The 23,608-nt window shown below is 51.3% G+C and overlaps 1 protein-coding gene across 7 annotated transcripts; it reads right to left on the reverse strand.

The window, feature by feature from the left end:
• Window positions 1-910: 910 nt before the first annotated feature.
• Kyat1 (kynurenine aminotransferase 1) lies at window positions 911-23,041 on the reverse strand. Of its 7 annotated transcripts, none has more exons than XM_070014784.1 (14): window positions 22,854-23,041; window positions 10,632-10,732; window positions 8,735-8,793; window positions 6,992-7,139; window positions 5,964-6,113; window positions 5,792-5,878; window positions 5,473-5,601; window positions 4,077-4,197; window positions 3,402-3,478; window positions 3,201-3,290; window positions 2,924-3,110; window positions 2,766-2,845; window positions 1,477-1,563; window positions 911-1,374 (listed from the first exon to the last, which is right to left on the reverse strand). In XM_070014784.1, the coding sequence occupies exons 2-14, from the start codon at window positions 10,725-10,727 to the stop codon at window positions 1,309-1,311; spliced, it is 1,377 nt and encodes a 458-aa protein (XP_069870885.1). In that variant the 5' UTR covers window positions 10,728-10,732; window positions 22,854-23,041; the 3' UTR covers window positions 911-1,308. The 7 variants fall into 7 exon arrangements, with proteins under 7 accessions (XP_069870885.1, XP_069870881.1, XP_069870882.1 ...); XM_070014780.1 differs by having other exon boundaries at window positions 10,632-10,794; XM_070014781.1 differs by lacking the exon at window positions 22,854-23,041 and adding an exon at window positions 20,453-20,531 and having other exon boundaries at window positions 10,632-10,794.
• Window positions 23,042-23,608: the final 567 nt, after the last annotated feature.

A 23,608-nucleotide genomic window follows, 5' to 3' on the forward strand; every position in this document is an offset into this window, starting at 1 on the left:
CCAAGGAAGCTCTAGACTGAGTTTAAATATCACCCTCTACCTACACCTGGCACCCTCTCCCCCCAAAAATTTAGGTTTGTTATTCAGTCTAGTACCTCCTTTCTTTAAGGAAGAAGTGAAGCAGGTCTGGCTGAAAAGTTCTGATCTTTTAATTCCAGGTACAAAGTATCTCGTGTGTGTGTGTGTGTGTGTGTGTGTGTGTGTGTGTGTGTGTGTGTGTGTGTGTGTGTGTGTGTGTGTGTGTGTGTACATGCATGCGTGTGATGCTCCAGGTACAAAGTATCTCGTGTGTGTGTGTGTGTGTGTGTGTGTGTGTGTGTACATGCATGCGTGTGTGTGCCCACTTTTTGGTGGTTAATTGGAATTTCCTATCTGGGATGGTTTCAAACCACCATCCTCAGATCTTAGCCTCCTGAGTAGCAAAAACTCCCAGCACTCAAGAATTTCCACATATGAGGTTTTTTTTGTTTTTTGTTTTACCATCAATGACCATATATATATATATATATATATATATATATATATATATATATATTTTTTTTTTTTTTTTTTAATTACACTGAGTGTTCCATTAGCTCCCTGGATTGAACATAGGACCACCAATGCATTCAGGGGCTGCCCTGGCTCTCCAGCAGATCACACACTTCTGGCTTTTGCAGAGTGGCCTTGTACCCCTTTCTCCCTTCCTTCCTCCCTCCTGAGACCCCTCCCCTCGGGCTTCCCAATGGAAGAGAATGCTGGCTGGAGCCCAGCCAGCCAGCCAGCACCTGTAGAGGGCTCCTGTAGTGGGCACTCCCAACTCCTATTGGAGATCCCATTCATGAGCCCAGTGACTCTTGAAGTCTCTCCCATTCTGACCAAGGCCCAATTGACCTTCTATACCAGAGTGAAACAGAGATAGACAGCCATCCAGAGGTTCAATAACTTAAGCCTTTATTATGGATAAAAGAACTCAATCCTGAGGCCAGCATCCTGAGGACCAGACAAGATAAGGAGAGGTGGAGAGGACCCTGAGCAACTCTGGGACCAGGACAGGGACAGGGCTGGGAATTCAGGCCTGATACTCTGCCCTTTCTGTCCCAGCCATGGCTGAACACCCAAAAGAGGCAACCCTACAACTTATTAAAGAGAGCGATAGGAGGAGGCTAAAGTGAGGCCCCCTTCAACTCTGACTCAGGAGTCAGGCACTTCGGGAGGGGACGCCTAAGTCTCCTGAAAAAGGGGAGCTCCTCCCTGACATCCCAAGTCCCATCCTCCAGTGTCAGACTGGTTAGAACCAGGTTGAAGCCAGGTACCAGAGAGGTGGCATTAGGGCTTGAGCTCTGCCTTCCAGTTCTGCAGCTTCTCATCCATGGCCCGGAGTGTGCCTTCATTCTGTACAGACACACATCAGTCCTTCCTCTTTCCCACCTTGTAGCCTGTTGAGGCAGGTTCCCCCCCCCCCCCCCCCGCCCCAGCCTTCCCTTCTTCCCTTACCTTCACAAAACAGAAGCGGATGTAGTGGTCAAAATCCATCTGATGTGGCCTACTGTAGAAGATGGACACCGGGATGGCCACCAGGCCCTGGGGGAGGAGGAGGAAGACCAGGCTGGGGGACAGGGAGCTTCCAGGGAGGGTGGTAAGGAATGTTGGTTCCAGCATACCCGCCCCCCAAATGATGTATCCATATCAGCTCAAAGGAAAGGAACCCCAGGACATTATACCAGGTCCCTGCGGGTGAAGGAGAGATGGGCAGCAGGAGAGGGCAGAGCCAGGGAAGAAATAAGCCTGGCCAGGACCTGGTGGCTCATGCCTATAATCCTAGCTACTCAAGAGGTGAAAGCCAGCTGGTTCAAAGCCAGCCCTGGCAGCAAAGTCCATGAGACTCTGATCTCCAGTTAACCCCCAGGGGGAATAAAAAAACCAGAAGTGGTGCTGTGGCTCAAGTGGTAGAGTGCTAGCCTTGAGCTAAAGAGCTGAGGCCCAGAGTTCAGGCCCCACAACCAACCAAAAAAAAAAAAAAGAAAGAAGCCTTAAAGTCTGAGACCTGAGGGCTGGGAAGGTGGCTCAGTGGTAGAGTGCTTGTCTAGCATAAATGAAGCCCTGGGTTTGATTCCTCAGTACCACATAAACAGAAAAAGCCAGAAGCGGCACTGTGGCTCAAGTGGTAGAACGCTAACCTTCAGCTAAAGAGCTCAAGGACAAAGCCCAGGCCTAGAGTTCAAGCCCCCCAAGACCGACAAAAAAAAAAAAATAGTTTGAGACCTGAACTGGTGGACTTCAGAGATGATTGATGAGCTGTAGGTAAGGCTGAGCACACAGTGGGTCAGGAATTCCTGCCAGCCAATAGGGTATTTTATGCAAATTAGAAATACGTTTGTCTTTTGTTTGTTGTTTTGGGCCAGGAAGTACTAGGGCTTGAATTCAGGTCAGGGCCTTGTGCTCTCACTTGGCTTTTCGCCCAAGGTCAATGTTTTACTTGAGCCACAGCTTTACTTCTGGCTTTTCGGTGTTTAGTTAGTTGGAAATAAGAGTCTCACGGACTTTCCTACCAGGCTGGCTTTGAACCATGATCCTCAGATCTCAGCCTCCAGAGCAGCTAGGATTACAGGTGTGAGCCACAGGTGTGAGCCACCAGGCGCCTGGCCTCTTCCCTGTTTTTGACTAGATATAAACTGTTCCATTGTTCATAGCAGGCTCTACTGGTATTCCCTTAGTTGAACATCACCAATCCGTGCACAACGTGTACGACCATAACCAAGCAGCAGGGCAGACACCAGGCCCACCTTGTTCTTGATCATCCATTTGACGAAGCGTCTGTCATAGGGTTCGTCTGCAGCACCAGGCAAGTCAGGCATCTTGTTCTCTGGGGGACAGAAGTCATGCTGAGCCCTCAGTGGCTCTGAAAGCCGCCAAGCCTGAGAAGTGTGGTCGGTTCACTCACTGATCTGCAGGATGTCTGTGATGAGGAAGTAGCTGCCCTGGGGGATGATGGGATCCAGGCCCACAGACCGCAGGCTGCGGATCATGTGGTCCCGGTTGCGCTGCATGGCCTGGGGAAGCTGCACAAAGTAGCTGCTGGGCTGGCCCAAGTGTCTCAGCTCCTGCTCAAAGCTCTTGGCGACTGCAGCCTGAGCAGGGTGGATACACAGGTCAGCTGTGTCAGGGCTCTGGATCGGCTGTCTCTCCCTGTCACCTCCCTGAGGCCCCTCACTGCTCACCTGCGCCTGGGTGGGACAGTGGTAGACAGAGTTCTGGTGCACAGTCCTCAAGTGCTTCATGATATGATCCGGACCCAAGACCCAGCCTACCTGAACCAGGACCACAGGTAGGGGTGAGGCCCTGATAGCTGGGCCCAGGCCCAGCTGCCATCTCCTACCTGAGACAGGGTCGGGGAGGGGCCCCCAAAGTGCCCCACTCACCTTCCAGCCTGTGGCACTAAAGGTTTTGCCCGCACTGCCGATGGTCAGGGTCCGTTCCCACATGCCAGGGAGGCTGGCTGTCCAAGGGCAAAGAACACGTTGCTGAGATGAGGAAGGGCAGGAGGGGCAGCCTGGACCCAGGAATTGGGGATCAGGGGAGAAGGGAAGGAGGGGTGGCCTGGGCTGTGGGGACCAGGACAGACTGTCAGAGCTGTGGACTTTATAGACTCTGAACTCACCAGGCTACTGGAACTGTTGGGATTTTTTTTGGGTTTTTTTGGTCAGTTGTGGGGCTCGAACTCTGGGTATGGGCGCTGTCCCTCAGCTCTTCAGCTCAAGGCTGGCGCTCTACCACTTGAGACACAGCACCACTTCTGGCCTTTTCTGGTTATGTGGTGCTGAGGAATCAAACCCAGGGCCTCATGCATGCAAGGCAAGCACTCTACCACTGAGCCACCTTCCCAGCCCAGCAGGAACTATTTGATCTCAAGTTTATAACACCCTTGGGAGACAGATGCCACTTGGCTCTTGATTTGGAGAAAGGTACTGATGCCAGCTATGTAAACCCACGGCCCTGGGTTCTTATCATGAGGCCCAGGCCTCCTGCCTCCCAGAATAGCATGGGCTCAAGGCTCAGCCTCCAGCATGCTGGGGAAGGCCTGTCACGTGGCTCACCGATGCTGATGTGCTGGTGCTCGTCATAGACCAGCCATTGGTAGACCTCGTCAGAGATGCACAGCACGTCATGCTGCTGACACAGGCTGGCCACCAGCTCCAATTCTGACTTCGAGAACACCTGTGAGATCCAGAAGGGCCCAGGCCTGTAGTGGTACTGTTGGTATGCAGCCGATCTGGGTACCAGGGCTCCCTGAGACCCCTCTTGAACTTCCACCATGGGACCTGGGAAGTGGGTCCTGTTTTGAAGCCTTACTTTATAAAGATCAAAGTGATCAGTCACCTGTGGCTCACACTCATCATCCTAGCTACTCAGGAGGCTGAGCTCTGAGGACTGTAGTTTGAAGCCAGCCGAGGTAGGAAAGTCCATGAGACTTTTATCTCCCATAACCCATCAAAAAGCTGAGAGAAAAGTTGTGGCTCAAGTAGTAGAGCACTAGCCTTGAGTTAGAAAAAAAAAAAAAAAAAAAAGCTACAAGCCAGGCATCAGTGGCTCATGCCTATAATCCTAGCTACTCAGGAGGTGAGATCTGAGGATCTCGGTTCAAAGCCAGCCTGGGCAGGAAAGTCCGTGAGACTCTTATCTCCCATAACCCATCAAAAAGCTGAGAGAATCGCCGGGCGCTGGTGGCTCACGCCTGTAATCCTAGCTACTCAGGAGGCTGAGATCTGAGGATCGCGGTTCAAAGCCAGCCCGGGCAGGAGAGACCATGAGACTCCTATCTCCAATAAACCACCAGAAAACCGGAAGTGGCGCTGTAGCTCAAGTGGTAGAGCGCTCGCCTTGAGCTGAAGAGCTGAGGGACAGCGCCCAGGCCTGGAGTTCAAGCCCCATGACCGACAAAAAAAAAAAAAAAAAGCTGAGAGAAAAGTTGTGGCTCAAGTAGTAGAGCACTAGCCTTGAGTTAGAAAAAAAAAAAAAAAAAAAAAAGCTACAAGCCGGGCATCAGTGGCTCATGCCTATAATCCTAGCTACTCAGGAGGTAAGATCTGAGGATCTCGGTTCAAAGCCAGCCTGGGCAGGAAAGTCCGTGAGACTCTTATCTCCAATAAACCACCAGAAAACCACAAGTGGTGCTGTGGCTCAAGCGGTAGAGCACTCACCTTGAAGAGAACAGGGACAGTGCCCAAGCCCAGAGTTCAAGCCCCACAACTGACCAAAAAAAAGCTACAGGACAGCACCCAAGCCCTGGATTCCAGCTCCAGGACTGGGGTGGGGGGAGAGGAAGCATTCCAAGGCCACTGAGGGGTGTTAAAGGGATTCCTGCCCCAGGCCTTGGGACCCTAAGTTCAGCTCTACTTCCCAGATAGACTGAGGCCCCAAACAAAGACCAGCTAGAGAGCAAGGGTGCCAGCCCAGCCCGCAGGGCTCCCCGGTCTGAGTTCTCCCAGGTACCTTTCCCAGGGGATTGTTGGGTGTATTGAGGACCAAAGCTTTGGTACGGGATGTGAACTTGCTGGCCAGTTCTGTGGGGTCCAGCTGCCAGTCACTGCTGAGTTTCAGTCCGCCCTCAGGGGTGTGGCTCTGCAGGAGGAGGTGGGAGACGAGGCAGAACTTACCTGACAGCATGTTGTCCTGTGCCCACCTTGGCACCGCAGGGGCTCTGGCACCACTCCACCTTGCCCACCTTGCGCTCCTTCCTTCTTTCTCGCTGTCCCACATCCCAGGCCCAGCCCACTCCTTGGCGCTCCCGTGCCCCACTCAGCACTCTTACCGGTTTCAGGGACACAAACACAGGGCGACCCCCGGCCATCAGTGTCATGGGCTCATAACAGTCAAAGAAGGGTTCAATAATGATGACCTGGTGCAAGGGTCAGATCGGCTGGGGTTGCCACTTCCTGGACCCCACCCCAGCCCCCCAACCCAGCTCAAGACACACCACTCACCTCATCACCTTCATCCACCAGGGCCTGGAAAGCTGTGAACAGGGCTCCATAGGCACCCACCGTCACCAGCACATTCTTGAGTGGATCCAACTCCTGGCCCAGCAGCTTGCCAAAGAAATCTGCCAGGATCCTGGTCAGGGGTGGGTAACCCTGCCAGGATAGCAGGATCAGCCACTTAGCTCACCCTGGTCCCCCCTAATCTCTTCTCCTCTGCCCCCAGGCCATTGTAGACCCTTCCACAAAGCCTGGGGTCTGAGTCAGCTCCTGTGTGTTGAGCTGTTTCTTATCCCCAGCAGCCTGCACCAAGGAGCCTGGGGTTGTAGCTCCATGGTAGAACCATGCTCCAGGCCCTAGGTTCAATCCCCAGCAATGCAAAATGCCCATGACATACTTTTCTTAGTGCTGGTCCTGGGGCTTGAACTCAGGGCCTGAGCTCTGTCCCTGAGCTTCTTTTTGCTCAGCACCACTTCCAGCTTTTTCTGAGTAGTTTATTGGAGATAAGAGTCTCCCTAAGCCAGACGCTTCTGGCTTATGCCTGTAATCCTAGCTCCTCAGGAGGCTGAGATCTGAGAATGGTGGTTCAAAACCAGCCCAGGCAAAAGAGCTCAGGGACAGCATCCAGGTCCTGAGTTCAAGCCCCACAACCAACAAAAAACAAACAAACAAAAAACACAAAAAACAAAAGCTTTAAGAATCTTCCCAACCAAGTTCAGAGGCCACATTCCCAGGTGGCTTCCTGTCTCCCCTCACTTCCCTTTCCCAGGTTTCATTTGGTCCTTCCCCTCCCATGTTCCATCCCTCAAAACATGGACCAGCTACCGGGGTCATGACTGATTCCTGACTGACCTCCCCACTGAGCCACAAGGCCCAGGGCCTGGGATAGAAGAGACACTCAGTAAAATCTCTACTTCAGTCCCACTGAATTCCCCACATCTGCTCCATGAGCCCTGATGCCTATGGCACCTTGACGTCCTCAAAGGCCTATTCCATTCTTCCTCAGGGGCATCCAGAGAAGCAGAGAAACTCACAAACGCCATGGTGTACTGGTTGAGCATTATATCCCCGCTGATGGCCTGCTGAAAAGCTTCCAGAGCGAAGTCTGGGGGTGAGAAGTCAGGGAAGCCCTGGCCCAAGTTGACGGCATTATACTGACTGGCCAACCTAGTAAACTCCACCCTGGAACAAACACAGAGTTAGGGCACAGAGAGCATGAACAGAGCTGTTCTACAAAGTTGGGAAAACTGCCTCTGTCCCTGGACAGCAAGTCACCGAGGGAGCCAGGTACCATGGCAGTCACTGGTGGAACAGCCAGAGCATTTCAAACGTCTTGGGCTACAAGTCACACAGGAAACAAAAGTGTCTTTCTGACTTAGCCTGTTCCAGCCTGTGTCAGCCTACTCTTTCATTCTTATCTTCACCATGCGGGAAATGGAACCCAAGGCCTTAAACATGACCACAAGTCTCCACCATGGAGCTACACCCTATCTAACTCATTCTATCTTTAAAAACATCTGTTGAGGGGCTGGGAAGGTGGCTCAGTGGTAGAGTGCTTGCCTTGCATGCCTGAGGCCCTGGGTTCGATTCCTCAGCACCACATAAGAAAAAAGAAAAAAGCCGGAAGTGGCGCTGTGGCTCAAGTGGTAGAGCGCTAGCCTTGCGCTGAAGAGCTGAGGGACAGCGCCCAGGCTCAGAGTTCAGGCCCCACGACCGGACCCAAAAAAAAAAAACCATCTGTTGACAACCTCATGAATATTTTCCTAACACTGATGATGAAATCTTTCTTACGCATCTCTCCACTGCATGTACTATATGAGTAACAAAAAGAAAATCTTTTTACCTTCTAAACAAGTCCAAATATGTGTGTGCACATATGTATGCACACGTGTGTGTGTAGACACCCGTGTGCATGCATGTGCACACGAACCAGTACTAAGGCTTGAACTCAGGACCTAAGCACTGACCTTGAGAATTTATTTTATTTTATTTTTTTTGGATTCGGTCATGGGGCCTGAACTCTGGGCCTGGGCGCTGTCCCTCAGCTCTTCAGCTCAAGGCTAGCGCTCTACCACTTGAGCCACAGCGCCACTTCTGGCTTTTTTCTTTTTGCTTATGTGGTGCTGAGGAATCGAACCCAGGGCCTCAGGAATGCAAGGCAAGCGCTCTACCACTGAGCCACCTTCCCAGCCCTGACCCTGAGAATTTTTACTCAAGGCTGGTGCTCTACCACTTGAGCCACAGCTCTACTTCTAGCTTTTTGGTGGTTAATTGGAGATAAGAGTAGTCTCATGGACTTTCCTGCCAGGGACTAGCTTCAAACTGTGATCTTTAGATCTCAACCTGCTGAGTAGCTAGGATTATAGGTGGGAGCCACTGGGGCCTGGCTAGATACAATTTTAAAAATTATATATATGTATGTATACATACACACACATAGAGACACATTTGGTGGAATGGTAGCCACACACGCAGGTCAGTGGTGATTCAGAAGAGCATGTCTCCTGGTATTGGTGCTATTTACACACTTAACTTCATCCTCCCAAGGCCTCCCATGGAGGTAGAACTGTCGCCGTGTGAGCTGGGAGCTGAGGCTGCACCAGATGAGTTCTTACATGTCCCAGCATCACAGCCAAGCAAACTGAAGAGGAGGCTGGGGGCCAGCTTGTTTCCTTGGGCCTGGCCTCTCCTGGCTCAGGCTGTCATTACTGCAAGCCAGCGAGGGTGAGCCCATGGCTGAGGGGACACCCACGTTCCTCCCAAGTCCATCATCTCACCAGGGGTTGTGGTCAATCCCGTCCAGGCGGTGGGCCTGCAGTCGCTTGGCCATGGTGAGCTGGAGAGAGTGAAGGCTGGTGTCAGGATCGCCCAGGAGCGGCTGTCTGGGAAGCTCCAGGGAGCCCAGGGCTGTGCACCAGAGGTTCACACACCCTGGCAGGCTCCAACCTGCTTCCATTTCCTGCTCCTACTCCCCCCTGACTGGCCCCTCCCCTTTTCACCTAGCTTCCTGCAGCCACAGTGCCCATGGGGTCCACCAGCCCCCCTTAGAGTGCGACCCAGGAGGGGCTGAGGACTGACGAAGAGATGTGGCTGGGAGGGGGTGTGGAACGGGACAGCGGGGACAGCAGCACTTTCCATGTGGGGAGCTCTTCCCAGGCTCCTCTGTTGAATGCTCAGGCTGAACTGGCTGGGCACACTGACAAATGAGAGAAAGGAGGTGTGTGTGTGTGTGTGTGTGTGTGTGTGTGTGTGTGTGTGTGTGTGTGTGTGTGTGTGTGTGTGTGTGTGTGTGTGTGTGTGTGTGTGTGTGTGTGTGTGTGTGTGTGTGTGTGTGTGTGTGTGTGTGTGTGTGTGTGTGTGTGTGTGTGTGAAGTGTGATGTGTTCAAGGTCACATGACAAAGTCACCCAACCTCAGGCCTGTCTGCCCCCAGGCTGAAGTGTGACTCTGGGAGGAGGAGAGGGACAGTCACACAGGCCTGGAAGGGTCTCCAGGATCCCCACCCCCCTGTCCCTCAGCTTGAGAGCCACCAAACCCAGCCAGCCTCAGCTGGTGATAGTGGAAGGGGGACCCGGCTCCTCTGGGCTTTAACCGGTGGCTTGTGGTCCCTCAGGACCCTCTGCTCCAGTGGGCTGGCGGGTCCTGGGCAGGTGGCAGAGCCCGGTCTCTACCATCCTGGCAACTCTCTGATGTGGCTGAAGCCCTGCAGGGGGTCAGGACCTGCTCAGCACCCACCGGAGGAGCCACGAGCGCCCCAGGCAGCAGTGAAGACAGGAGGCTCGTGGAGGCTCAGGACCCTGACCATGGGTGGTCAGAGAAGAAGCCACCCAGGACCCTGTCAGGGTATCTGTGACGCCAATGTGGGGCCTTGGAGACCCTCCCCCATGCTGTAGAATGAACTCAGGGCCTTGTGCTTAGTTACAGCCCAGTCTTCTTTTTCCCCAATGTATTTTTCATATAAATCTCAAAGTAACTGGCTTTTTTTTTTGGGGGGGGTCCGGTCATGGGGTCTGAACTCTGGGCCTGGGCACTGTCCCTCAGCTCTTCAGCTCAAGGTGAGTGCGCTACCCCTTAAGCCACAGCCCCACTTCTGGTTTTCTGGTGGGTCACTGGAGATTAGAGTCTCAGGGACTTTCTTGCCCAGGCTAGCTTTGAACCATGATCCTCACTCAGGCTCCTGAGTAGCTAAGATTACAGGCGTGAGCCACCAGCGCCCGGTTCTAACTGGCTTTTCTAATTCAAGCTCAAGGGCTTTTTTTTTTTTTTTTTTTTTTTAAGTTCAAGGATGGCCTTGAAATTAAAAAATCTTGTTAACTTTTGCCTGGCCTCAAATCACAATCCTTATGCCTTGAGTGACCTTCAGCCGTGGCAGGCCGTGCTTGGGTGGATGGGGAAGGTGCCTGCTCTTGGGCTAATGCGTGAGTCATGGGCCCTGTGGTGAGCCAGGTGCTGGCTGGGCACGGGGAAGCTGGGAGCAGGAGCAGCACCCAGGCGATCATTCCTGCAGCAGAAGCGTTACCCATTTCCAGAACAGAGAAGCAAGGCGAGGGAGGCACAGCCTGCTGCACTCAGGGAGGCCTTCCTGGAAGAACAGGCTCATGCAAAGAAGCAAGCCAGGACCAAGCCAGTCACCAGGATCCCCAAGCCATGAGGTGGGGCTGGGTAGGGCACTTACAGTCTGATGCAAGCACCGGGTGAGCGAGGCTCCGACCTTCTTCCCCCAGAGCGGCCCCACCAGGTGCCCAGAGATGGCTGCTGCACTCCTGAACATGCCTCCTAGATCCACAGGGAGGGACGCTCTGACTCCCCGCCAGGGGTAGAGGAGAAGGGTAGAGAGCCTAAGCCAGGAAATGACACCAAGCTAGGACTAGAGCCCCCTCCCACACCAGTTCTAACAACAGCACGTGTCCCCAAGCCAGGCAGGCACCAAATACTTCATTGCATGATTATTTTAATCAGTCCTTGCACACGCGTGCGCACACACACACACACACACACACACACACACACACACACACACAGAAAAAATGTAATCATTTCTGTTGTTGGATAACAAAAGGACCCAGGTGAGAACCACTGACAGCATCATCTCAAATCATGGTTCAACAATGGAAACGCCCACCACCTGCCACAATCCTAACAGCCCAACACTGGTGGCTCATACTTGTAATCTCAGATACTCAAGAGGCTGAGATCTGAGGATCATGGGTCAAAACCAGCCCAGACAAGAAAGTCCATCAGACTTATTTCCAGTTAACAACCAAAAAGCTGGGAGTAGAGCTGTGGCTCAAATGGTAGAACAAAAATGTTCAAGAACAGTACCCAGGCTCTGAGTTAAGTCCTAGGACTTGTACCCACATTTTCTTGGGAGGGTAAGAAACCTTGCTCTGAGAATGTCAGGTTTGTATATAGAAAACAGTTAAAAGCCAGGTGCAGTGGCTCACGCCTGTAACCCTAGTGATTCAGGAGGCTGAGATCTGAGAATCACAGTTCGAAGCCAGGCCACTGGTAAAGTCTGTGAGACTCTGGGCTGGGAAGGTGGCTCAGTGGTAAAGTGCTTGCCTTGCATGCATGAGGCTCTGGGTTCGATTCCTCAGCACCATATAAGCAGAAAAAAATCCAGAAGTGGCGCTGTGGCTCAAGTGGTAGAGTGCTAGCCTTGAGCTGAGGAGCTGAGGGACAGTGCCCAGGCCCAGAGTTCAGGCCCCACCACCGACAAAAAAAAAAAAAGTCTGTGATACTCTTATCTACAGTTAATCACCAAAAAGCCAGAAGTGGAATTGCAGCACAAGTAGTGGAGTGCTAGCATTAAGCAAAGAAACTAAGGGACAGAGCCCAGGCTCTGAGTTCAAAATGCAGGACTGGCAAAAATAAAAGGGAAAGCCAGGCACTGGTAATCCTAGCTACTCAGGAGGCTGAGATCTGAGGATCACAGTTCAAAGTCAGCCCAGGCAGGAAAGTCCATGAGACTCTTATCTCCAATTAGCCACCAGAAAACTGGAAATGGCGCTGTGGCTCAAGCAGTAGAGTGCTCACCTTGAGCTGATGAGCTGAGGCACCGCGCCCAAGTTCAGAATTCAAACCCCAGGACCGACCAAAAATAAATAAATAAATAATAAATAAAAGGAGCCGGGCGCTGGTGGCTCACGCCTGTAATCCTAGCTACTCAGGAGGCTGAGATCTGAGGATCGAGGTTCAAAGCCAGCCCGGGCAGGAGAGACCGTGAGACTCCTATCTCCAATAAACCACCAGAAAACCGGAAGTGGCTCTGTAAGCTCAAGTGGTAGAGCGCTCGCCTTGAGCTGAAGAGCTGAGGGACAGCGCCCAGGCCCAGAGTTCAAGCCCCACAACTGACCAAAAAAAAAAAAAAAAAAAAAAGGAGAGGGGGAGAAGGTAATACAAGCCAGGTACTGGTGGCTTATGCCTATAATCCTAGTTATTCAGGAGGCTGAAATCTAAGAATCAAGGTTGAAGCCAGCCCAGGGGGCTGAGATAGTGGCTCAGCGGTAGAGCGCTTGCCTTGCATACATGAGGCCCTGGGTTCAATTCCTCAGCACCACATAAGCAAAAAGAAAAAAGCCGGAAGTGGCACTGTGGCTCAAGTGGTAGAGCGCTAGCCTTGAGCTGAAGAGCTGAGGGACAGCACCCAGGCCCAGAGTTCAGGCCCCATGACAGGACCAAAAACAAACAACAAACAAGAAGCCAGCCCAGGCAGGAAAGATCATGAGACTCATCTCCAATAACCTACTCAGAAAAAGCTGGAAGTGGCACTGTGACTCAAGTGGTAGTGTACTAGCCTTGAGCACAAAAAAAGCTCAGGGACAGTGCCAGGCTCAGAGTTCAAGCCCCAGAATCAGCATACACAAAAAAATGCAAATTATATAAACACTTAAGGTTGATGTGAGAGGGTCACTGATATTTTGAACCGTGTCATCAAGGGACTGGTATTATTTAACTAAACTTCCATTAGCTAAACCTGCAACTATCAGAATTATGTAAAGCAGAGACTGCTTGATTCTGTTGTTATGCCTGTGCACACACTGTTTCATGTGATTCCATCAATTATTAACCATACCACTCCTAGGCATCTATCCTGAACATCATGAACCCAGATATGCTAAGGACACCTGCACATCCATGTTCATTGCCGCACTATTCACAATACCCAAGATACAGAAACAGCCCAGATGTCCCCCAATAGATGAATGGATCCAAAAAGTCTGGTACCTATACACAATGAAATTTTTTTTTTTTTTTTTTTTTTTTGGTCGGTCGTGGGGCTTGAACTCTGGGCCTGGGTGCTGTCCCTCAGCTCTTCAGCTCAAGTCGAGCGTTCTACCACTTGAGCTACAGCACCACTTCCGGTTTTCTAGTGGTTTATTGGAGATAGTAGTCTCACGGTCTTTCCTGCCCGGGCTGGCTTTGAACCGCGATTCTCAGATCTCAGCCTCCTGAGTAGCTAGGATTACAGGCGTGAGCCACCGGCGCCCGGCTACACAATGAAATTTTAAACAGCCATTAGAAGGAATAAAATAATGTCGTTGGTAGGGAAATGGATGGAACTGGAACAACTCATGTTAAGTGACGTAAGCCAAGATCAGAGAGACAAATGGCTCATGTTCTATCTGATAAGTTAGATCTAAAATGCACTGGGATATGAAAAATTATACGGGATTCTAGATACATACAGTGAGACCAAAAGAGGATACTCTTAGAAGAGAAATACAGGGCTGGGAAGGTGGCTCAGTGGTAAGCGCGCTTGCCTTGCATGCATGAGGCCCTGGGTTCGATTCCTCAGCACCACATAAGCAAACAGAAAAAAGCCGGAAGTGGTACTGTGGCTCAAGTGGTAGAGCACTAGCCTTGAGCTGAAGAGCTGAGGGACAGCGCCCAGGCCCAGAATTCAGGCCCCACAACCGGACCCCAAAAAAAAAAAAAGAAAGAAAGAAAGAAAGAAATACAAAGGCGCAATGCCTAAATGCCTCTTCATATTTATATAAAATAATAGACATACTGAAACAAACTCTAAGATATGGAAATAAAATACTGTTTTTTAAGTTTTTAAGATTATTCTGTCTTATTTTCCTTATGTATGGTTATTCACGTGCATATCTTCGGGTGGGGGGGGGGCGGAGACACAGAACTCCAGGGAAAAAGGGTGAAAAAGTGCAGCAGTGGAGCTCACTGAACATTGATGAAAGTGAACTATACAGCTTGTAAGTGGAGATGGGAGGGAGGGACTTGGAGAGAGTGAGGGAACAGAAGACACTGTACTAAAGGAATGTACAGCCAAGCACTGGTGGCTCACGCCTGTAATCCTAGCTACTCAGGAGGCTGAGATCTGAGGATCACGGTTCAAAGCCAGCCCGGGCAAGAAAGTCCATGAGACTCTTATCTCCAATTAACCACCAGAAAACTAGAAGTGGCGCTGTGGTTCAAGTGGTATAGTGCTAGCCTTGAGCTGAAGAGCTGAGGGACAGCGCCCAGGCCCAGAGTTCAAGACCCATAACTGACAAAAAAAAAGAAAAAAGAAAAGAAAAGAAATGTACTCATTACTTGACTCATGTAATTGTAATCTCTCTGTACATCACCTCTATAATAACAGTACTGCGATTTGAACTCAGGGCCTCGATCTTGCCTGGCATTTTCACTCTAGGTTGGCATGCTACCACTTGGGCCACAGCTTTGCTTCTTGCTTTTTTTTTTTTTTTTTTTTTTTTTGCTTTTTGCTAGTTATTTACAGATAAGAGTTGCATGGACTTTTCTGCCTTGGCTGGTTTCAAACCATGATTCTCAGTTCTCAGCCTCCTGAATAGCTAGTATTACAGACATGAGCCACTACCAACTGGTGTCTACTTACCATTATCTTTACTTTTTTTTTTTTTGTCTGAGACTGAGACTCAAATTTGATATGTGATGCTTTTTTATGGCACTCTACCATCTGAATCACACCTCCAACGATAATGGTTTTTAATGAGTTAGTGAGGCTGGAGATTTGGTAGAGTACTTTCTTTCTTTTTTTGGGGGGGGGAAGAGTCCAGTCGTGGGGCCTGAACTCTGGGCCTGGGCGCTGTCCCTCAGCTCTTCAGCTCAAGGCTAGCACTCTACCACTTGAGCCACAGCACCACTTCCGCCTTTTTTCTTTTTGCTTAGTGGTGCTAAGGAATCGAACCCAGGGCCTCAGGCATGCAAGGCAAGCGCTCTACCACTGAGCCACCTTCCCAGCCCTGGTAGGGTACTTTCTTAACATACATAATACCCTGGGTTCAATCATTCTGGTTGAATCTTTTGTGTGGTAAAACAAAAACAACAGCTAGCCAGACCCAGTAGCTCAGGCCTCTTATGATAGCTGCTTAGAATGCAGAGATCAGAGCTAGGCACTGGTGGCTCAAGCCTGTAATCTAACTACTCAGAAGACTGAGGTCTGAGGATCGAGATTCCAAGCCAGCGGAGGCAGGAAAGTCCATGAGACTCTTATCTCCAATAAACTAATCAGAAGTGACACTGTGGCTCAAGTAGTAGAGCACTAGCCTTGAGCACAAAGAGGCTCAGGGACAGCACAGTTCCAGGAAAAGCCAAGCAGTTTCATGAGAACCCCATCAAGCAATAGTTTCATGAGACTCCCATCTCAACTTATAAGCTGAGTGTGGTAACACAGTACCTGTCATCCAGTTATATAGGAAGTAAAAACAGGAGGATCACAGCTCAGGCTGGCAGTTACAAAGTAACTGAAGGGGCTGGAAATGTGGCTTAGCGGTAGAGTGCTTGCCTAGATGCATGAAGCCCTGGGTTCGATTCCTTAGTACCATATAAATAAAAAAGCTGGAAGTGGTGCTCTGGTTCAAGTGGTAGAGTGCTAGCCTTGAGCAAAAGAAGCTAACGGACAGTCCCCAAGCCCTGAGTTCAAGCACCAGGACTGCCAAAAAAAAAATAATAATAACTGAAGCCAGGCACTGGTGGCTCATGCCTATAATCCTAGCTACTCAGGAGGCTGAGATCTAAGGATCATGGTTCAAAGCCAGCCCAAGCTGAAAAAAATCCCCATGAGACTCTTATCTCCAATTAAGCACTAGAAAATCAGAAGTGGCTCTGTGGCTCAGAGTGGTAGAGCATTAGTCTTGAGCAAAAGAGCTCAGGGACAGTGTCCAGGTCCTGAGTTCAAGCCCCATAGCTGGCAATAAATAAATAATAGAAGCAAAAAGGGTTAGAGGCATGGCACAAGTGGTAGAACACCTGCCCAGCAAGCATAAGGTCCTGAGGTTAAATTCAAGTAACCCACCCCCCACCAAAAAAATTCGAAGGCTGTTACTTTTTGTGGAGACGGATGAGTGGGTTGCTGAGGTGAGGAGGAGGACGAGAAAAGACTGCACAGACAGACAGACAGGCCCAAGGGATCTTTGGGCACAACTATAGTGTGGGAAAAAGGGCACAAGTCCATAAATCTACTTAACATTAATTGTACTCTTCATACAAGAGAATTTCATTGTATGTACTAAAATTCAATGTTGCTGCTAATGACACACACACACAGACACACACTCACACACACACACACACAGACAGACACACACACACACACACACACCCAAGAGTGTATGAAGCTTAGACTCCAAATGACACACACACACACACACACACACACACACACACACACACACACACACAAGAGTGTATGAAGCTTAGACTCCAAAACCAGACAGAATTTGTTCAGAGTACTTATTACCTGTGTGACTTGTGGCAACTTACTAAAACCTTTCTAGAATCACTTCTGAAAGGGAGAGTAATGATGATAGCTCATGTGTGGCTCCCAGGGCTGGACTGAGACATGAAGGCAGCATTAAAAGCTGTTAGGTGGGCTGGGAAGGTGGCTCAGTGGTAGAGCGCTTACCTTGCATGCATGAGGCCCTAGGTTCGATTCCTCAGCACCATATAATCAGAAAAGGCTGGAAGTGGCACTGTGGCTCAAGTGGTAGAGTGCCAGCCTTAAGCTGAAGAGCTGAGGGACAGCGCCCAGGCCTAGAGTTCAAGACCCACGACTGACCAAAAACAAAAAAACAAGCCCTGGGGCTGGGAAGTTGGCTCAGTGGTAGAGCGCTTGCCTTGCATGCCTGAGGCCCTGGGTTCAATTCCTCAGCACCACATAAGCAAAAAGAAAAAACCCAGAAGTGGCGCTGTGACTCAAGTGGTAGAGCGCTAGCCTTGAGCTGAAGAGCTGAGGGACAGCGCCCAGGCCCAGAGTTCAGGCCCCATGACCGGACCCAAAAAAAAACAAGGCCTTAGGTGTGCTAAATGTTTAACAAATGCCATTGGCTATGGGCCTACAACCCTAGATACTCAGAACTGAGGTCCAGGGCATCACAGTTTGAGGCCAAGTTGTGCAGAAAAGTCCTTGAGACCCTGATTCCAAAATAAACAGCAAAATAAATAAATGCAGAAAAGTCCTTGAGACCCTGATTCCAAAATAAACAGCAAAATAAATAAATCCAGCAAAAAGCAGGGCTGGAGGGGTGGCTTAAGTGGAAGAGTGACAGCTAAGCAAGTAAGCCCTAAGAAACTCTTGAGTTCAAGCCCCTGAACCAGTAAGGAAAGAAAGAGGGGGGGCGGGGAAGGACTCGGCATTAATATGGCAATGGGGCAGCTCCAGTCTGTGGGTAGCCTCAAAGAGACCAGGCCTCCAGAGCTGCTGGGGAGCCTTGAGGACACAGCCTGCCACACATCTAAGATATGTTGCATTTATGGATGTCAAGCCAGTGCCTTCCCCAACACATCTCCACCGCCGTGGGCAGATCATGGTCACCAGCCTGGCCACAAAGCATATATTTGACCCCTGGGCACCGGGAGTGCTTCAGTGACCAAAGCCCTCAGTGGACATCAGATAAGCTCCTGTACCCTGGAGGGCCCCATTGGACCCACTTGTCCCGGCAACCTATATTGACAGTGGACAAAGTGCACCGCCTCTTGATAGAGTTCAGCCTTTGGACTTGGTCTGCATTGTATGTTCTGTATTGTAGCCTCCATGTCAGCTCGTGTGTGTGTGTGTGTGTGTGTGTGTGTACACATGTGTGCATGTACATCAGTATTAGGTCTTGAACTCAGGGCCTGAATGTTGTCCCTAGCTTTTTCATCCAAGACTAGCATTTAACCACTGGAGCCACAGCTTCACTTCCTGCTTGTTTGTTAACTGGAGATAGGAGTCTCACAGACTTTCGTGACTGGGCTGGATTTGCTCAGCCTCCTGATTAGCTTCTTCTTGGCTGCATAGATTTTTATCTACCTATGTACCAGCGCTGCCCCCTGCCTGGCATACCCTGAAAACCAACCCACTGGCAGGGAGGGCCAAGCTCATCTGCCACCTCTCAGAAGGTGGGGCCCACAGGTGAGAGGCCCAGGAGAACACCTGTGTACTCACCTGACCCTGACTGAAGTTGAGCAGAGTGACAATGAGCCAGGGGCCCTTGGGGCAGCGCCACTCACTGTAATCTGTGCCTTGTGAAATGTGCCCAGCCCTGTACCCCAGGCCAACTAATCAGCCTGGGTGAAATCACAGGGATCTGCAGAGGTTAAAAGAAGCCTGAGACTCAGTGATCAGGATCAGAGATGCGGCAGCTGATCGCCCACCATGAGAAGGTACCCACCCACCTGGAAACACCCATCAAACACCTACCTAAATACCCATAAACCATATCTTGGAAGGCAGACTTTGAACAACAATCTTCCACCTTCTGGTCCAGCCAACTTTCCAAACAGTCATTTTCTACAACTCAAAGGCTTATCTCTCTAGCTAATTGGCCTCTCTCCATGCTGAGAGCAACAGACGTGGGTTGGGTAATGTCACCCTAGCCAAGGAGGAGACTCTGATTGGTGCTACTTGGCCCCAAAGCAGAACACAGCTGATTCAGCCCAGATGGCCCACACTGGGGTTCAGGAATTGCTCATCTCCTCCCAAAGCCCAAATGCTTTCCACTTTCCTCCGTGTTCTAGGAGGGAGGTTCCCTATCCTCTATCACACTTGTAACACTAGCTACTCAGGAGGCTGAGATCTGAGGATCACAGTTCAAGATCAGCCTGAATAGGAAAGTCTATGTGATTCTTCTCTCCAAATAACTATCAAAAAGCTGAAAGTAGAGCTGTGGCTCAAGTGGTAGAGTGCTACCCTGAGCAAAAGAAGCTCAGGGACAGTGACAAAGCCCTGAGTTCAAGCCTCAGGAGTGGCACAAGAAGAAACAATCCAAGCATCAAAAAAAACCACCTTTAATGTAGAAAGCATGCATTAGGTTCTCAGCTGCAATAACCTGTCATTGACAATAAACTACTATCTTAAAACCTATAAAACAGCCGGGCGCTGGTGGCTCACGCCTGTAATCCTAGCTACTCAGAAGGCTGAGATCTGAGGATCGAGGTTCAAAGCCAGCCCGGGCAGGAGAGACCGTAAGACTCCTATCTCCAATAACCCACCAGAAAACCGGAAGTGGCACTGTAGCTCAAGTGGTAGAGCGCTCGCTTTGAGCTGAAGAGCTGAGGAGGGACAGCGCCCAGGCCCAGAGTTCAAGCCCCACGACTGACAAAAAACAAAACAAAACAAAACAAAAAAACCCTATAAAACAGTAGCCAGGCTCTGGTGGTTCATGCCTGTAATCCTAGCTACTCAGGAGGCTGAGATCTGAGGATCGTGGTTCAAAGCCAGCCCAGGCAGGAAAGACTGTGAGACTCCTATCTCCAATAAACCACCAGAAAACCGGAAGTGGCGCTGTAGCTCAAGTGGTAGAGCGCTCGCCTTGAGCTGAAGAGCTGAGGGACAGCGCCGAAGCCCAGAGTTCAAGCCCCACGGCCAACCGAAAAAAAACAAACCTATAAAACGGGCTTGGGAAGGTGGCTCAGTGGTACAGTGCTTGCCTTGTATGCATGAAGCCCTGGGTTCGATTCCTTAGCACCACAAAAGCAGAAAAGAGCTGGTAGTGGTACTGTGGCTCAAGTAGTAGAGCACTACTAGCCTTGAGCTGAAGAGCTGAGGGACAGTGGACCAGGCCCAGAGTTCAGGCCCCACAACTGACAAGAAAAAAAACACTATAAAACTGCATATAATTTTGTCTTAATTTTTGTCAGATAAATAAATCCACACCATTTTTCTCATCCGGGCAAAAAAAAAAAAAAAAAAAAAGACAAACATTTGGGGGAATCATAGATTACCCTACAGGAACTGAAGACTTCAGGACATCTCATGAACATACAGAATGAGATCCAGTCATCATGACCTTGGCCTTGGCAGAGGAGAGAAAAACACTGCAAGTTTCCCTCCCACGGGGTTGATGGTGTCCCTAGTGAGACACCTCTTAACTCCTGGCACAGAACGTAGACCCCACATTAACATCTCCTCCCAAGGACAGTTTGTCACACGAAAAACCCACAGAGATTCAGGAAGCCAGCGGGCTGTGGGTGAAGATCCCACAAATTTTCCAAGTGGAGAAGCTGAGGCTCCGAGCAAAGAAAACAACTCACCAAGTCAGAGTCCCAGAAACACAGGAAGTCACACAGGAGCTCACAGCTGCTGCCTCTGTCCAGGAGGGAGGACCTGGGACCAGACCAGTGGCTTGGAAAGCTTTCAGGGAACTGACAGTGCCCTCCAGCAATGGGATGTGGCCACCTTGGCTGGGACAGGAGGGGAGGGAAGGGGAGGAGCCACCTCTCCTGTGACAGCTTCAGTGATCTGGCCACCTATCAGAGGTCAACTCCCTCCTGGCAGCTAAGTGTCCAGGCACAGTCAGTGTGGGCACCCAGTGATCTAGCTGTCTGCTGTCAGGAGTCAGCTGTCCTTCTGGAACACAGGCAGTATGAGAGCCCTGATCAGTGAAAACAACTGAGGACAGCAGGAGGCTCCAATCCTGAGACAGGATGCCTTTGTTTCATGAAGGACTGCTACTCTGGGCTGGGATGGAAGGGGAAGATCAGGGCAGAGGAAAGACCTTGTCATTGCTCTTATCCCTCCTCTGGTCCTCTGTTGCCCCCAGGTGGATTACAAGCCAGGAGCCTGAGGAAGTTGGGGAGCAAGTGTGGAGATCATGGGCAGTCCTTACTGTGACTCCCAATCCAGGAGAAAGGTCAGAGGTGAGACGGAAGGGCTCAAACCCACACATTCTCTTTTTTTTTTTTTTTGCCGGTCGTGGACCTGAACTCTGGGCCTAGGTGCTGTCTCTCAGCCCTTCAGCTCAAGGCAAGCACTTGAGCCACAGCGCCACTTCTGGCTTTTTCTGTTTATGTGGTGCTGAGGAATCGAACCCAGGGCCTCATGCATGCAAGGCAAGCACTCTACCACTGAGCCACCTTCCCAGCCCTCAAACCCACACATTCTCTGATTAAATGTTTCCCTTCCCGCTCAGTGCTCAAAGGCAGGGTCCAGGGAAGCCCTGACTGCTTGAATCAGCTCCAGCCTCAGTGTTTGTCCTTTCAGACATTCTGCACATTTCTCAGTCCCAGATTAAAAGTCATATTCTGGGAAAGGTCTCTCTGACTCCATCCTGGGTGCTTCTGTGTCCCCTCTTGTCCTCAAGACCCTCAACATGGGAACAAACCATTAGGCTGTCTGCTGCCCTCATTTCACCCACAGGACAGGATCTGTATGTGAATCTTTAGCTTCTGGCAGCCCACCCAGCTGCCAGTAAGTCCCAAAGCATGGGGGCTGATGATCCCAGGAAGCTGAGAGAGACCCTGGGCCCCAAGAGCCTTTGCAGGGTGAGAAACATGGAGACTAAGTAGGATTTGGCTTTAGGTGAATTTCTCAACTCTCTGGGCCTCACTTTCACATCTTAACATGTGACTGCTGTGTGTAAGAGATCGAAGTTTAACATGTGGGCCACTGTCTGTTATTGTGGTTGTGGATGTTGGCTTTCCAGCAAGACATGAGCTGGGACAGGACAGGCTTACAGTCTCAAGGCATAAAGAGCAGTAGCTTTGACTTTCATTCTAGGCTCTGGCCACCTCTGCACACCATCCTTCAGTTTGTCTAGTATGTCCAGGGACAGGTTCTAATGCAGCCTTGCATGAATGACAACACAGTTTCCGGTAGGAGTAGGAGGAGCCAGGCCTCCTGCTATAGCCTATAATCCTCTAGCTGTCAAAGGACAATTTCTCCACTTCCTAGCTGAAAGACCGCAAAATTCTGTAATCCCTCTGAGGCGTCTCTTCTATTATAAGAGAAAACAAGACTTTCCAGCAGGAGAGCTGAAACTTGGGATTAGCTCAACAGGCAACTTCATCCTTTTATTTGGAATAATTGGCACATGGCAGTAAAATCCTTCCCCCTTGCAGGGTACCAGGACACCAGTTCTCCTGTGTGAACCCCAGTTAACACTTGTGCCAGCATCTTATCAGACAGCTGGCAGACACACCCACAGACAGCACACGAAGCACAGCACAGCTCCAGCGTCGGTTCTTTCTGGCTCTTTTTTAAAATTTTCATCTAAGGCCTGTGGGAAGTCGTCCTGCATTAGTGCAGACTGAGCACTGGTTTCCTCTGAGTGCATGCAAAGTTCTGCCATCACTCCTGTCCCCTGAGATTCCGCTGGCCCAGGAAGATCTATGGAAATGTGGAGCTGGCGACCCAGGACCTCTCCATCCCCAGCTGCGCCCGGCACTCGCTGCTACCTGGGGTTTCATCTTGGGGGGGGGGTCGGGATGAAGCCTGGGGAGGGGAGGGCAGGGAGGAGGAGGGTGGGAGGGTGTCGGGGGTGCGGAGCACACCGGCCCCGCGGGTCCCCAGACAAGGTGCGCACAGCACTTGCCAAGCTGGCCCAGGACCGTTCAAACATTCGGCGGCGCCACACACCACGCCTGAGCAGCACCAAACACACGCACCGAGGACTCTGGCACCATCGAGCTCCGAGCCCCTGTCATCAGTACTTACCAGTGCCGATGGACGGCCAGGCGGCGGCCACGCGGGGCAATCAAACTGGATCCCTTGGCAGACTCAATGCGAAGCACATCCTTCAGGTTGCAGGGGCCGCTGTTCCTTTAAGAGGCCGAGCGCTGGGGGGCGCTACTTCCGCCCAAGAGCAACATGGCGCTGAGAGGCGAAGAAGAGGGCGGAGGGGACCCGGTTCACTGAGGCCTCCAAGGCCCGGCCGCCGCGTTCGCGCCCGGCGTGACGTCACTTCCGGGGCGGGGCGGCCGAGTGGTGCAGAGAGGGACAAACAAAAGGGAGCGCGGCGGCCGGCGGCGGCGGCGGCGGTGGCTGCGTCCTCGGTTCCGCGGCGGCGAGTCGGGGCGGCCATGCACGGCGAGCCCAGGTGAGTGGGACGCGGATCCCACTCCGGTGCTCCCGGGCCGGCGCGGGCCCTGCCCGCTGCGGTGGTCAGCGGCCGCCCGGCCCCGCTGGGCCCCGCTCCCGTCCTCCCTCCCGGACACCCCGTGTCTCCCGTGCTCGGCCCCGGATGGGCGCCCCTCCGCACACACTCGCCGCCCCCCGCCCCGGGGCCACTGCTGACTTCTTTCCCTGCCAGCTTTCCACTTCCTTTTTTGCCAGTCCTGAGCCACTCTGTGGTCAAGGCTAGTGCTCTACCATTTGAGCCACAGCGCCAGAGTCACTTCTGGCTTTTTTATTTTATGTGGTATTCAGGAATCGAACCCAGGGCTTCATGCATGCTAGGCAAGCGCTCTACC

The sequence above is a fragment of the Dipodomys merriami genome, unplaced genomic scaffold, assembly GCF_024711535.1.
Source record: "Dipodomys merriami isolate MVZ:Mamm:240054 unplaced genomic scaffold, mDipMer1.0.p SCAF_11, whole genome shotgun sequence".
In the NCBI taxonomy this organism is placed as follows: Eukaryota; Metazoa; Chordata; class Mammalia; order Rodentia; family Heteromyidae; genus Dipodomys; species Dipodomys merriami.